The sequence below is a fragment of the Manis javanica genome, chromosome 2 (genome assembly GCF_040802235.1).
Source record: "Manis javanica isolate MJ-LG chromosome 2, MJ_LKY, whole genome shotgun sequence".
Taxonomy (NCBI): domain Eukaryota; kingdom Metazoa; phylum Chordata; class Mammalia; order Pholidota; family Manidae; genus Manis; species Manis javanica.
In genome coordinates this window covers 63,242,187-63,257,856 of record NC_133157.1, presented here as the reverse complement: position 1 = coordinate 63,257,856, position 15,670 = coordinate 63,242,187, and the positions used below count along the sequence as shown (strand labels likewise).

Genomic DNA, 15,670 nt, shown 5'->3' with positions numbered 1-15,670 from the left:
AAGAATAAAAGTAAACATTTATTTTAAATTTATAGCTGTCTCCCAGATCAATTAATCACAGGCAACAAGAACCTTGTGAACTTCAATATCAAGGCAAAGCCTTGAAAATAAGCACAATAACAAACAAGAAAAATGATCAGTAAAAAAGCTTTGCACGGAATAATTATGTTATCAATGGTCATAACAGGACTGTAACCAATGGCCTGGTCAGTCTCTTAAGAAACTCAGAGAAATCATTACTACTGGAAACTAAAGTTTAGGTTCACTCAAAGTCAACTTTTTTACTAAGACTTACCAAAAACTTTAGAATTTTGCTCTATTATTTCAACCTACAGATACATTTCATTTACCAAAACAAAAACAAAAAAACAACTCATGTGAATTTGTTATAGTTTAATTCTGCTGGTGATGAGATAGAGTTAACCTGAGATTCACAAATGGGACAGTGCCTCTTTAAAACTAAATATACTAATAAGCATTTTTATTAAAGAGCCACCTTTCTTCTTACATTTCAGATGCTTTCTTTTCTTAAGTGTAGTTTTTAAAAATTTCATTTATCTTGAAGTTGCTAATAATAAGGCACAAATTAAACAGGATCCAAAGCTATCAATACTTAATAACCCAGAAACACCACATGGTAAAGAGAAAAAAAAATCATGCCTTTGGTCAGCTATGCAGATTATGAGAAACAGCTAAACCAGAAGTGAAATGCCCTGTATATTATTCTTTTCTGTTTTGAGGCTTACTTTTTATCACCCACTAAAGTTATACCTTACAGAAATAAAATATAATCTTTTAAAGCAATCTTTACATATTAATTAGGATTGTAAAAGGCTGAAAAATTATACTTTTGTATTTAATTTAAAAATCTGTATTTTACCTCCTTCCCCATGCAATAATTACTATGTCAATTATAATATGTATTTGGGTGAGTTAAACATTTTAAAGGTTGCTAATCACAGCTGATTTGATGAACCTGGCTTTCCTCAGCGGTTGGACTAGGAATGGTTGTCTGGGTCTTCACACTATTGGGAATGTGTATAACTACTAAATAAAACAAAAATAAAAGCCATGAACTGGCTAATATCTTTCTTGTGGTTAGTACCCAATTTTTAATAATTTTGTCTTTTATTCTTGAGAATAATTTAGTTTGCTTTTTCTAGCAATCAGGTTTTTTAAAGCAGTCTTCAATTGCACTACAGATTCATTAAACATTATCTGTGTTTTTTGATTGATTGCTTTGTGTATTATTCAGGCTATTTATATATTTATTTATTTTCTTGGCAGCAATTATCAATCTGAAGAATTGACGGGGAATGTAGAGAGGACTGGACAAAAATCTCAAAACTGATTTTCCTGTGGACTTTTTTCTTTCCTTGTTTTTTAACTTTAATCACTGAGGTGAGAAAAAGTAGTTTACATTTGGAATATTTTTTGAAGAACTTTTGTGGCTTAGGGAAACTTTCAGGTTTTACTTATTTCAAGAGATTTCTTTGGGAAGGAAGTGGTAAAAAGGGGACCCTCCCACACTGTTGGTGGGAATGTAAATTGATTCATTCACTATAGAAAGCAGTATTCAGGTTCCTCAAAAAACTGAAAACAAAAATACCATACCACCCTGTAATTCCACTTCTAGGAATTCTGTTTAAAAAAACAAAATCTCTCATCTGAAAAGGTATATGCACCCCTATATTTATTGGCACTTAATTTATAATAGTCAAGATACAGAAGCAACCAAAGTGTATGTTGATAGATGAATGAATAAAGATGATGTGGTACATATACACAATGGAATATCATTCAGCCATAAAAAAGAAAGAGATCCTGACATTTGTGACAACATGAACAGACTTACAGGATATTACACTAAGTGAAATAAGGTAGAGAAAGACAAATACCATATGATTTCACTTATTTGTAGAGTCTAAAACTAAACCAAAATAAAATGAACAAAACAACAATAGACTCATAGATACTGAGAAGTGACTGGTGGTTAGCAAATGGAAGTGATTGGGGTGGGTGGGCAAAATAGGTGAAGGGGATAAAGAGGCACAAAATGTCAAACATAATATAAATTAGTCATGGGGATGAAAGTACAACATAAAGAATATAGTCAATAGTTCTGTAACATCTTTCTATATTGATGATATAGTTCAATCATGAGTTGCGGGTGAGGATTTAATTTAAAAAAAGAGAGAAAGAATATACTAATAAGTACCCAGGTCTATTAAATACAATATTAAGATTAGTAGCTCAAATGATCATGTAATGAACTCAGACTGGTGACATTATTTACCGTTAAATGTTTTTTCTTCTTGTGATCTAATTTTAGACTTCTAGAAAAGTTGCAATAGTTATAAAAAAAATTCCCAGGCATTCTTTCCTTAGATTATCTGATTGATAACAGTTTACTACATTGACTATATCTTTTTTTCACTTTTATTTTTTAAGGTTCTATATTTACTGATGCTCATAGTTAGGATCTGAGTTTAGAGAACCTTTAGGAAGATCAAAGTTTATAATTTTTTTATTTGCTAGTTATTTTGCTCAAGTAACACTTTGTACCCCAGATGCCCTTGTTTGTTTCACTAGTTTTACTTGTGAAATGCACTGATTCACAGAGCTAAAATTAATCCTTCTTGACATACTAAGTAAATTACGTTCTTTACCATGGGACTGACAGGTTTAGTACTGCTGTGTCAGTGCGCTATACCACTTAACAGTTTATCTTGTTATAACTCATCTGACTGCCTTTTCTCTATAAGGTAGAGCTTAAGAACTCAAGTTCTGAAGTCAGGCAATTTGGGTTTGACACTTAGCTAAAAAAGACAGGTTGAAGGAAGGTATATTAGTTTAAACATCAGGTTGAGGATTTAGTACTGAGCTACTAGGCAGCCAGAACAAAGAGGGTAGCTCTGATTTGCTCTAAATAGGAAGTTCATGGTTCATAAGAGCTGTATGTGAGAGAAATGAACCATTAGAGTCTCTGCAGAAACACTGATGTCAATACAAGTTTTTGAAGAAAACCAAAGAAGCATTACATGTGCATCTATTTCTAAAATCAGCCTTGGATAAGAGGAAAGCAAATGATAATTTTTCATGGATAGGAAAGATAAGTGTTAAGTGTTCTATGGAATCAACCATCCGACATGCTGGTTTGACACAGTATCAAGCTTAAAGAATTTTGATGAACAATTCATATTGCTACAAAAGAGTCAAGAAGATAATTCTCACAGTGTTCCAAAGATGCTTAGAGGTTCCACAAAGGCAACTCAGAACCTGCTGTCAGGGGCAAGAGAAAGCTAAGTGGACATGGCCCAGGTCCTCTGCCCTCCACAACACAATGATTCAATCAGAAGAACCCATTTTTTTGTATTATTTAGCACATTCCTTCAGTAGGTATTGAGCACCTACTACTTGCCCAGCATTGACTTTGAAAAAAGAATCTTTTGTTTAACAGATTGTAGAGCTATGTCCCACTCCTAAAAGAAATATAACATCACCCCCCCCTCCCACACACACACACATTTTATAATTACTTCCCCAGAGTATACTTCTCAAATGTAAGCGCAGGCTATCAAAACCAAATGACTAAAACAAGTTCTTTAAATTCTTTTAGAGCTTGTTTCCTCACCTGTAAAGGTGGGATAAGACCACCTACTTTGCAGAGTTGCTATATGAAGCTTTAGAAATGATACAAGCAGATTAGATGCTCAGTATATGGCAGCAACATTGTTTCAACTGGGTTTCTGACCAAGTGGAGAGGTGGACAACTTCAAAATGAGCCTAATTATTCTTAAAAGGGTTATATTGCCTGACAATAGTCACTGTAACAGCCCACCTCACCTACCACTCATCCCTCCCATTCTCTCCTCCAGTCACTTCAACCCTGTTTCAGTTCCACAGACCCTCCAGGTTCTCTCTCAAGCCATCTATTCACACAAACACACACTTCCCTCAGAAAACGCTTTCTTTTAATTCCGTCACTGCTTACCCGTATTCTTCAAATCTGAGCTTAAAAGTCACTTCCTCTGGAAAGACTTATTTGATCAGTTCAGACTATAAATAAGAATTTTTATTTAGACCTTAAAGTTTCTCTTTCTTTCAGATACTGATGGCAAACAGGCTCAGTTATATATTGAGCTTATACTGAGAGTATATTTTTAGCAGATAAAGAATTCCTCTAATTTGTTTTGGCAAAGAGGGCAGGTACTCTGCTTAAATCATGTTCCAACTTGCTGAAATTATGTAAACAGAAGTGTCAAGTTGTCCTAAAATTTTCCACTTTTTACTCAGGTGAAAAATTTATAGGATAAATTAAACTTTCCAAGCAAAAAAAGTACTTACGTTGAAATTGATAGTTTGATAAGCAAATTAGATATTCATAGGAAACATTATATCACTAAAAAAATTTATGGATTCAACTAAAATAAGTCTATACAACTAAGTGATTTGTTGAAGAAGAAAATTTTCTGCAATTCAATGCTGGGAGGTCTTTGGAATAATTTCACTAAATGAATAGTATAAGTCTCTACTAGCTGACCCTCAAATTCCAATAGGTCTAGCTAAGACATTAATATATTATTCTCACATTACTTTCCTAAAAATCTTATATCCTACCATAACACACGTGACCCAAAATTACTTTATTTTGTGAACTGAATAAAATACTGGAGGTATTCCTGATCTTTACTGAGACATTTCTGACATTTCCTCTAATCACTATGGTGACTGCACTGGGTGCCCCTCTAGGATAGAAAATAGCAATACTGTCCTTGCACACCAGACCAAGTTTGTGTCCATTCTAACCTAGAGCCTGATTCTAATTTACAAGCCAAAGCAATACAAGGAGGGAACAGAGGCTTTTGCTGAGTAAAGAAAATGGAAGCGACTGGTTTTAAGACTAAAATTGCTGAAAAGGATGAGTTTTCAGAGTGAGGGAAAAAGACTAAAAGCCAAAACTTATATAAAAGGGAATCAAAAAAAAAGTTAGAGGAGTTGGATAATATTACTATCACAACTACTACTAATAATAAAAATAATAGAAAAGATGATAAATTCATTAAAGGCTTATTATATACCAGAAAGTATCCTAAATTATTTAATAAAAATATCACTTAACATTTGTAGCTATGTATAAGCTAGATATTTTTATCCCTCTTTACACATGAGGACATTGAGTGTCAGAAAGGTTAATAATTTTTCCAGTCATATAAATGGAAAGAGCTACAGCCATACTTTCTAACTCTGAATCCCACTCTCTTAGCCTCTACCAAATCTGCTTTCTTTAGTGAAGCAGCCCTTAAAGAAACAGAAGAGGAAGCCAAAAACCATGGAAGAAGACAGATATATGATCAATACTGTCAAATGTCAAAGAAAAACTCCAATAAGATCCTAGAGAATACTATTGGGTTTGGCTCTGTCCAAAGTGTACAGTACCCATAGTGGTATGAGTAGCAACCAGATTTCATAGGATTAAGAAGTATTGAGACAAAAGGGAAATGTAGTAGAAAGTGTAGATGTCTTTATAAAGAAAACTAGCATGGGAAATACATAAAGTAGTATGACAACTGAAGAAGGAAAAGAACGTAAATACTACGGAGGGGGCACATGTAAAGACACACAAATAGGTCATCTGGCTAGCTCTTTCTCCCAAAAGAGGTTCTTGTGCAACACTGTCCACATCCCTCACCTAGTAATCCTCTTACCTCCATGTACAGATTCCTGGATTTCTCTTTTGACATCTTCCATGTTTTTCTCTATCAGAAATAACCTCTTCCAGTTTTTTTCTTCTTGTAAACTCCAACTTTCCTTCAGTACACAGCTCAAAGGTCACATCCTTGGTGAAGACCTTACTGATCCTCACTCCTAAGAACAATCTCCATCTTTATTACTAAGACATTTTGTATCCAATTTATAATATCTTTTTCCCTCAACAGTTAGCTTCCTATGATTGGGTACCATGTCAAATTACGTTTGAAACCCCACCATTTAACATAGCGCATGGCATATTCCTTTTAAAATACAGTATCCCCAAATGATATATCTGATATGGTGCTGATATCCATAATGTAAAGAACTAATACAACTCTACAGCAAAATAATAATAATAATAATAATTTAAAGATGGGTAGAGGACCTGAAAGACATTTTTTCAAAGAAGATAGACAGATGGTAAACATCATAGGAAGCTAGCTTTTGAGGGAGAAAGATGTTATAGAATTGGATACAAAATACCTTAGGAATAAAAAAAGATGCTCCACATAGCTAATCATCAGTGAATGCACATCAAAACCACAGTGAGGTGTCACCTATACCATTCAGGATGGCCACTATCCAAAAGATAAGAAATAACAAGCGTTGGTGAGGATGTGGAGAAAAGGGAACCTTCCTCCACTGTTGGTGGGAATGTAAACTGGTAGAACCACTGTGGAAAGCAATATGGCAGTTCCTCAAAAAAACTAAAAACAGAAATCCAAAAAACCCAGCAATTTCACTGCTGGAAATTTACCTAAAGAAAAGAAAATCACTAATTTGAAAAGACATATGCATACCTATGTTTATTGAAACATTATTTACAGCAGCAAAGTATAGAAGCAACCCAAATGCCCATCAACAGATAAATCAATAAAGAAGATATGGTATGTATACACAATGGAATATTACTTGGCCACAAAAAGGAAATCTTGCCATTTGCAACAATATGGATGGACCTAGAGGGTATAATGCTAAGTGAATTAATCCATGAAGAGAAAGACAAATATTATATGATTTCATTTATAAGTGAAATATAAAAATGAAACAAAACACAAAACAAAGCAGCAATAGACTCATAGACAATGAGAAGTAACTAACTGGTGGTTATCACTGCAGAGGGGTTGGAGTATGTGGGTGAAATAGGTGAATCAAATAAACAGGTACAAACTGCACACTGTAAAATATATTAGTCATAAGAATGAAAGTATAACATATAAAATATAACCAATAATATTGTAAAATATTGGTATGGTAACAGGGGGAACTACATTTACCATGGCAAGCATCTTGTAATGTATATAATTAACAAGTCACTATGTTGTACATCTGAAACCAATATAATATTGTATATCAAACTTTATTCCAATAAAAAAAGTACTATCACAAACTGACCACAGCAATCTTACTCCAGATGAGAAAATGTTTTCAAAATCACTTAATGGGATCAAAGAAGATGACTACTCAACTATTTAAAGAGTTGAGCTTGTTTTTACAAATATTCAGTAGAGGTCAACTAAAGGGCCTTCCTATTGGATTGGCACAGAAATTTTTTCCATTGTAAATCAGCATGCTCCTTCAAAACACCTTACTTTTTATATTGTATACTAAAAATTAGTAATTCTGGTCCTAAAAAAAGTAAATATCTCAAATGCTAAAATCATTGTCTTTTCTTTTATTGTATAAAGCCATTCAACTAAATTCATTAAAAAATGTAACCCCTTCTTTTAGGATGTCTGCCACAGGCATAATTATGAGAATACTGCCCCCCTTAGGGAACACCAAACCAATGAGAATCAAGTCCCAAATAAAAAACAAATCAGAGAAAAACATCTTTGTTTCTGTTGGTTATATAAGATCAGAGTCTCAAATGAAAAGAATTCTATTCATGTCCATCAAAGCAAAAGGAAAGATAAAGACAAGAATGACAGAGAATACTACCTCAGGCTTAGCTCTCCAAACTAGCCAAGGGACCCACTGAAGATAGTATCGATCGAATTTTGATCCAATAGAATATTCTGTTACAGATTTGACATGTTATTAGCAATCTTTTTTTTTCCTTAATCACTATTCATTGCCTCCACCAAACAAAAATTCTTATGGGTACATTGCTAATTATCTTGGTTTCTTTCAGGTTGTGAAGATATACTATATCACAGGAATATGACAAAACTAAGGACCAAAATGATCCCTGTTGAAGCTATGGTCTAATGTGAGATCTCAGAAGTACTCACATCAAACTTCAGTTGCAAAAATCAATTTTTTAAAGATTGAGGCATCATTTCAAAGATACCCATAATAAATAGATCAATTGGAGAAGATTCATTTAAAATGTTTCCTTCCTGATGACTGCCCTTTGCCTAGAACCTAATTTACAATTCTGGTTGGATCTGTTTCCCAAATAAAATGTCACTTATCCTTTTGATCACAGGGATAAAAATATGCTCACTTTCCAGGATGTACCATAACTTATGTGGAAATGTTAAGTATGTGATGGACTGCTGCTAACTAAAAGGAACAATATATCCACATAGCCATACTACTCATTTTGATAACTCATATTATAGACAAAGAGTCACTGCTTAGATAGATGATTTATATAAAAACAAAGATTCTTATCTGAATATAATCTTGAAATGAGCTTTTGTCAGGTAAAAAGAGGTTTCAATGTGCCAGTTACATACCAAAAACCCAGTAAAAACAAACCAACCCAGTCCTTGAGCAGAAAAAAGTAAAGACCACAGTTTCTGATGACAAAAAAGAATTTGAACAAAATCGTTAGTTCCTTTGAAAAACATAAACCTTTCTTTGAATTAAAATAGAAGCCTCAACTCCAGGACTCCACTGTACCTGGGAGGTTATGTTTAGAAGAAGCAGTACAGAAACAACATACATGCCCACTTTGAAAGCAAAAGTAGGTGTCTTTTTCCAAGGCAAAGGAAAGACAAGCAGGGACAGCAGGGAGAGGAGGAGCTATAGATGGGAGGGTGGTTAAAACTGGGAACTTGAAAGTAAAATAAAAGTCTTGGAGCCCTGGTTCAAGGTGGTTATGTAATTATCCTCAATGTCTGCAGTATTTATGGAGTAGCTGGAGTCCAAGATTAAAACAAGGAATAAAAGTTCTGACTTCTGTCAAGGCTCTACCTTGAAAAGAATCTAAACTGGCTGGACATGTAAGAGAATGGAATAGTAGAAAGACATCTCCCTTTTTCCCTTTCCTGATTTTTAAATTAAGATCTAGAGCAAGCAGGGTCAGAAGACCTCTCAGATTTAGGCATAAAATGAACAACTTAAAGAGTAATCTGCAAGAAATTCTAACAAGGCATTTAAGGCAGGGGGAGGGGAACTACCTCATTTCTAATTTTACCTATAGAGACCAATCAGTAGGAAATGTCTTTTTATAAAGACAATAGGAGGGTAATATCAAAATTCTAGTTTCTAATCAAGATACTGAACTTTAATATTTTCATAGATTTTATTGAATTGGGCAACAATGTATTTGGAAACTGAGACACTGTGGTATTTTGGGAAACAATGAAAAACTTGCAAATGACAGGAAATTTGATAAGGCATTATATCAAGAATATAGACTATTCTGTACTCTTTGAAATCTTTGCTGAGAATTCTCCATTCCTGACCTAGGTCTTTTATGGAAAAATAACAAGTTGGTTTTTGAGATCATACAGTCATAAATATCTATATTTATGATACAGGTATTTATGTAGAATAACTGTAGAATCAACATTTTATTTGGTACTTATTACACAGTAGAATTAGAACCCTTAGGGCTTTGAAGAAACAGAACTATATATTAGGATCTTAAAATTTTCTGGTTTCTCAACATTTCAATACATAAAATATTATATATTTTGACATTTAAAAGATTTAGCTATGGACTTTCTCTTGACATCAAAGTGACCAAAGCAAGGACACAATGAAGAATTTAATATAGAAGTAACTCCCTTTGACATCAATGCCATGATTTCAGTGTCCATCATGGGTCCCTGACAAAAGCTAGAAGCTTCTAAAGGTATCCTACTACAACAGTCCGAAAACTCAAGATGACATCAGCACATTAATAATACAAAGATTATGGGCATGTTAGAATAATAGGATATTACTATCACACTAATCTTATCAGTTGTAAATTACATCTACAGGGACACATGGGGGAGTCACTGTTGTAATGGGGGGAAAAAAAAGAAAGAAAAAATAATGACAGTGGAAAAAAAAATCCCTCTAAATAATCCTGGAAGGACAACATAACAGGTATTTCAAGAAGACTAACCGACCTTCACCCCTTCCCAAATTCTCTACCACTTATAAAACAGAAAAGGGAGGAATATAAGAAAATAGTAATTTATCCTCCATTTTCCCATGGTCCCAAGCACATAAGGCGGTGAGAATTATGTCTGGGCTTGCCTGGGCTTACCCGCCTTATTTCTAAACATCCTGACCCTCCCCTAAGGCAACAGGCCGAGGGGATCAGCCACAATGAAAGGCACCACTCTCTGCACCATGCTGCTGCTCCCTCTCTCTCTCTCTCTCTCCCCATCCCCCCTCTGGGGGCAGCCACTCTCTCTTTTAGATAATAAAATCTCTTGCATGGGCCAGTGTCTCCTGAGTCGTTCTGGGTAAGGAGGGTCGCAGCGAGATACCCTTTCAGGGGGAAACCCGCATGATGACAGATGGCACAGGAGCCAAGCAAAGGGCATTCAGTCCAGACTGGAGCAGCTTAGAATGGTCTGAGAGGCTTCTTTAAGATACACAATCACTGAATCCAGGGAAAGTAAATGAGTTTTACAGAAAAGAAATGTAATCATAGCTCACTGCATGGCTAGATTTGAATAGTATTTATGTATCATGGGAATGAATGTAAGCACTGAATAATGATCTACTCAAAACAAAACTATTAAGTTTTGTGGATCAAAAACTACACTGGGGTCAACCTAATCTATCAGGAGCATGAGGGACAGGAAAGGTGTATGTGTGTGGGGGTGGGGGAGGGTGCTAGTGACCAGAATGAGTACAATGCTAAGATTTTTTTAATTGTAAAAAAAAAAATTATATCAGTTGTCTTTACTTCCCTGAGAGTCAGAGACCCTTTTGCTCAATTCTAGCATGCTCCCTTCCCATGCCAATTCTATCCCTTAAAAGAATATAACTTTGAGTCCCTCTGTCTACCATTTAGGAAAAGATATCCCTACCCTAATTTATAATTGTAAGAGCAACATTTTCTAAAGATTCTCCTTGATACTAAGAAATTATAGGCAAATTTCATGTCTCAAGATAATACTTCATGAAAGGATCTTTCCCACTTTCTCACCACTCTTCAGAAGAAATGACAGGCCCATGTGTTCACAATTCACATGCAGAACTATTAACTGGCAAGAGTAACACTGTTTTGTCAGTATCTTTCCAAAACAAAGCAAGCGTCCTAAGTATGAATAAGCTCTGTAGTAAACATGTTATGATGAATTTATTCTCTATCTTAAACAGGATGAGTCAGCTCTCTAGACCTTTAAGCCTAACTATCTTAAAAGATAGTTTAATTTTCATTAAACAGTTTATAAAACACCATAAAGGCAAAATCCTTGTCCATAAGTAGATGCATCCTCTCATTTATTAAGGACTTCTTTGAGCCAATTATATAAAAATATGATTGCTGACATTTCAATATGAAAGAAATAGGAAGCTGTAATAAAGAATAGGGAGCAAAGAAGAGGGCAAGAAAATAAGTCAGAAACAAATTGCTCTCTTTAGGAGTCGAGCAGATCTTTCAGAATAGTGATTCCTCGTACCCTTGAGCCAAGTCCAGGAGCAGAAAGAACTTGGCACATCCAAGAAATATTTGCTGAATTTACCTAAGAACTGAACTAAAGCCTATCTTAGCACCCTCTGAGCCAGAAAGTATAGTCTAAAACTTTGGACACAGCTATGTTGGACAGCCTGCATGATGAAAGGCACAGCACCTTCTCTGAGAACAGCACCTCCTTACCTGCTGTTGTACTGGAACTTGCTGTACCACCTGCGTAGGCACTGCTGCTTGACTAGCCACAGATGTCTGTAAAGTCACTGTCGAACCTGTGTCCGACCCAGTCTCTGATGTCTGCATGATGGTCTCTGAAATACATTAAAAGAGACAGAATGTTTTAAATGCTCTCCTTGCATGACTAGCTGCATTACATTTGTTCTTAATATCCTATATTAGACTTTGAACACTGAGAATATCTCTTACCCCCACATATCGTCATGATATTCCATGCATGTTTATAGTTATTCTGACTACTATTCAAAGAAATACAGGTAAATTACCAGTTTGTATTTTTAAAAATTTCCATTAGTACCTCTTATCTTGAGGCTATAAAGCCTGAACTTCATTGATCATGACCTTCCTTAGATCTCATCTGCTATAAAATGTTCCCATCACATTATAAACTATAGTCCAGAATTATGTCAAGACACTCAATTTTCAGAACACAAGTTCTAGCTGGGTGCAAATATGTCATAGAATGTACTTTCTAGACACTTTATAGGCCAAAGGTGTACAATTTAGAATAAATTATTTCTAAGGGCCTATCCAACTTTAAAACTTACTATCCAGAGACTTAAAAAAAGTAATACATACCCAAAAACCAATTGATATACCCTAAACTTTAACCAAAGGGTCAAGCTCACTAGTTTTCTCTGTGGTATGATATTCTACTAAAATCAAAGTTCAATTATATTCTTACACAAAGACAGTCAAAATATCAACAATGTTTAGTACCTTGAATGATGGGGAGAACCGCTATTACATAAATGAGATTTATAAACAAAGATGAAATTTGGCCTTCTCTTATTCACAGTTCAACCTGGCAAATTTTCAGTTCTCATGTGCATGACCTACTAACACAGGTTAAATTTTGCAGCATGTACTCTAACAAGTGTGGTTTCTCAGACCTCCTCATCTTGACATTCCCTTTTGCTACTTAAACAGTCAATAGAACAAATATTAATTTCTTTGCTATTGAAGAGGGACCAGAATTCTAATTTCATTTCCTGGGAGCAAAAGATGTTTAATTGGTAGCCTAAGAAAAGTAATGCATATGGTTTAAGTCTGTGATCAGTGTGCTGAACATTAATTTTCCCAAAGAAAATTCTGAGAGTATTCAGTTCTTTCAAGTAGAAAATTAACCCTTCTCAGCATCTTTTGTCACAGCAAGACCTCTTCCAATTTTTTCCTCAAACCTTTTCTATCATCTCATTCAATTTTAGAAATGGACCTCTGACGACATCTAATCTACTCCTCTTATTTTATAAATTAGGAAACTAAAGCCCAGAGAGGTTAAGACTCAAGGTGACAGTAGACATGAAAGTAGGCCTTTTCACTTTGAATCTGTGCTTAGGTTTCTTTTTAAACCTTGACCCTGGGCAGCACTTTAGGTGACTGAGTATACTTAATCTTTTGTTAGTCAAAACCCTAAAGCAGCACAATACACCTTAACACATACAAAAGACAGAGCAGTAACAGCAAACATTGATTGTTTAACATATGCTAAAGACTCTTCTAAATGCTTTACATGTTAATTCATAAATAAATTAATCCCTGTAACAACCGGATGAGGTGGGTATGATTATATTCTCCATTAATAGGTGAGCAGCCTCAGGCACATAAAATGAAGGTGGCTAGGGGCTTAAAAAATAAACAGAAAATAATGGAGACTGTGGCTACCATCCCATTTATTAGGGTCAGCTAATAATGCTCAGCTCCAGGAACTGTGAATTTGTGGGAATGGTAAACTGTAGCTGCCAGTTCTTCCAATTTTCCCAAAAGAACTAAAAATTTATATTTTTAGGTGAAATCTCACAAATGGTAGCACATAAAAAGAAAATGTAACATTGACCTCCAAACACAAACACAGACACAGACACAGACACACACACACACACACACACACACACACACAGAATCCTTTGGACCAGCTAAGACCACAGATATGCTCGAAATGTTTGAGAAGGACAGTATTCATTACATAAAACTCTTGCCTAATTAAGATTATTGGAGGACCAATGGGTCTCAAAATTTGGGAAAGGGACATATACATTAAGAAGCCTAACTGTGCCTCTTCCTCTTTATTCTATCATACAGGGAAAAATAAAGTCCCCAAAAAGAAAGCCAAAACCAGTGTCCTTTGATTCATTACATACTTATAGATTATCAATGCCATTTGTTCAACAGAAGAGGAGCTATGAGTGATGTGATGACTTTCTGCAGAGAATGAAGAACCAGATGTTAGATATCATCTTCATATAGGTAAGGTTTTCTTAGTTTCTCTTCCCAACTCTAAGATAGGTGGTAGCCTTTGTCAGTTTCATATACAAATGAAGAAGACAGGGTTGCCAACTATTCTTGTTTAAGCTGCTCAGTCAAGGGTGGGTGAGTTTTTTACAGTGAGGTCAACTCACACTAAAACCCACTCTTTCTCCCAACGCAGCTGGGAACCTTATTGAGGCTTTCTCATGTGCCTATACATTGTATTGCAGACTTGTCTACACACCTCTTGTTGGTATATGACCCATACTTTGACATCCACTGTTTTAGACCAAACCTCTGCAAGAATATAAAGAAGAAGGCCTCTTTAAAAATTAACGTACTTTTAAAGCAATTCAAACAATTCTCAATAAAACACCTGAGAAAGCTTATCAGAAGATAAAAGGCATAGATTCAGTTGGCCTCCTACACACTACATAAGACTCCCCAGACAGCCTTTGGCTCAGAATAACTACAAATTAACATTCTTAATTGCTAACATTTAAAAATCAGAAATCTTTGCATTAAAAAACAAATGTCCAGATTCCTTTGAAAAATCTGAAAATTCAGAAAACGCAAACAGATATTATGTGTTTTATAGGAAAATTATTTAAATGGTGATACTCAAAATCACTTGCCTGGCCTCTATGGGCATTTGAGTTCATGACACATTTTGGGGTAACTAGAAATTTTGTCTTACAAATCCAGATTGAAAATGGAAAATTACTTTTTGTATTTAAGACAATGTGAATAACATTTATACTCATTCACTTCTTTTATACAGAAGAGAAATACCCACACTTCGACTTTTTTGCTAATAGAAATGTGTAACTAGAGGATTGTAACTATCATAATCCTTATTGTATAGATGAGACACCTGAGGCCCAGAGATGTTAGGTCACTTTACCAAGATCAAACAACTAGAAGTAGGAAAGGAAGATTTGAACATAACACTAAAGCTCACACACTAAGTACCAGAGGAAGGTGGATATCAGGAGTTTCATAATAAACATTACCCAGAGAAAAGAGAAGAGAATAAAAAAAAGCAAACTGATGAACTTTTAAAATGAGAAAGAAGGAAAAAGAAGAGGAGCCTTTGCAGAACGTAACAGGGAAAATGATATGTACAGAAAATGATAGCTTACATAATTTAGGGAGTCATGGAGAACTCTCCACCCAGGTTCTGGTTCTATCTGCATACCACATCTCAAAACTAGCACATAAAACCCAATCCAGGACAAACAATTATATACCAGAACATCTTCTGTTTACTGCTCATCATCTTGTTCCCTTGTCTTCTGGATTACAGAGTCATGTCAAATGATAAGAACTTGGTCTCTCATTTTTTTTCTCCATTTTCCCTTAATGTATACAACTTCATTCCCTCTGATTTCATTGTCTTTCTTAATTTTGAGGAAGAGGCTCTTTTCCAAGGCCTCATGTCTTGAGAGGGTCTTCCTTCTCCATCCCTTCCAGATATTGGCTCAAAAAGTCATAACCATAATTAGGTTTAACTCATTTAACAAGTCTTTTCCAGGTGCCAAATAATATGCTAATTTCTTGAAATACATTCATTTAATCCTCAAAAGACCCCTGTAATGGAAGTATTATTTCCACTAAACA

The 15,670-nt window shown here is 34.9% G+C and overlaps 1 protein-coding gene across 8 annotated transcripts in view; it reads right to left on the bottom strand.

Moving 5' to 3' along the window:
• The window catches only part of RFX3 (regulatory factor X3), a 317,106-nt gene that overhangs the window by 164,697 nt on the left and 136,739 nt on the right, over positions 1 to 15,670 (bottom strand). For all 8 annotated transcript variants that reach the window (XM_073228583.1, XM_073228580.1, XM_073228582.1 and 5 more), the window contains one exon: positions 11,753 to 11,877. In XM_073228583.1, the coding sequence (XP_073084684.1) occupies positions 11,753 to 11,869 (117 nt within the window). In that variant the 5' untranslated portion in view covers positions 11,870 to 11,877. The remainder of the gene's footprint in view (positions 1 to 11,752; positions 11,878 to 15,670) is intronic.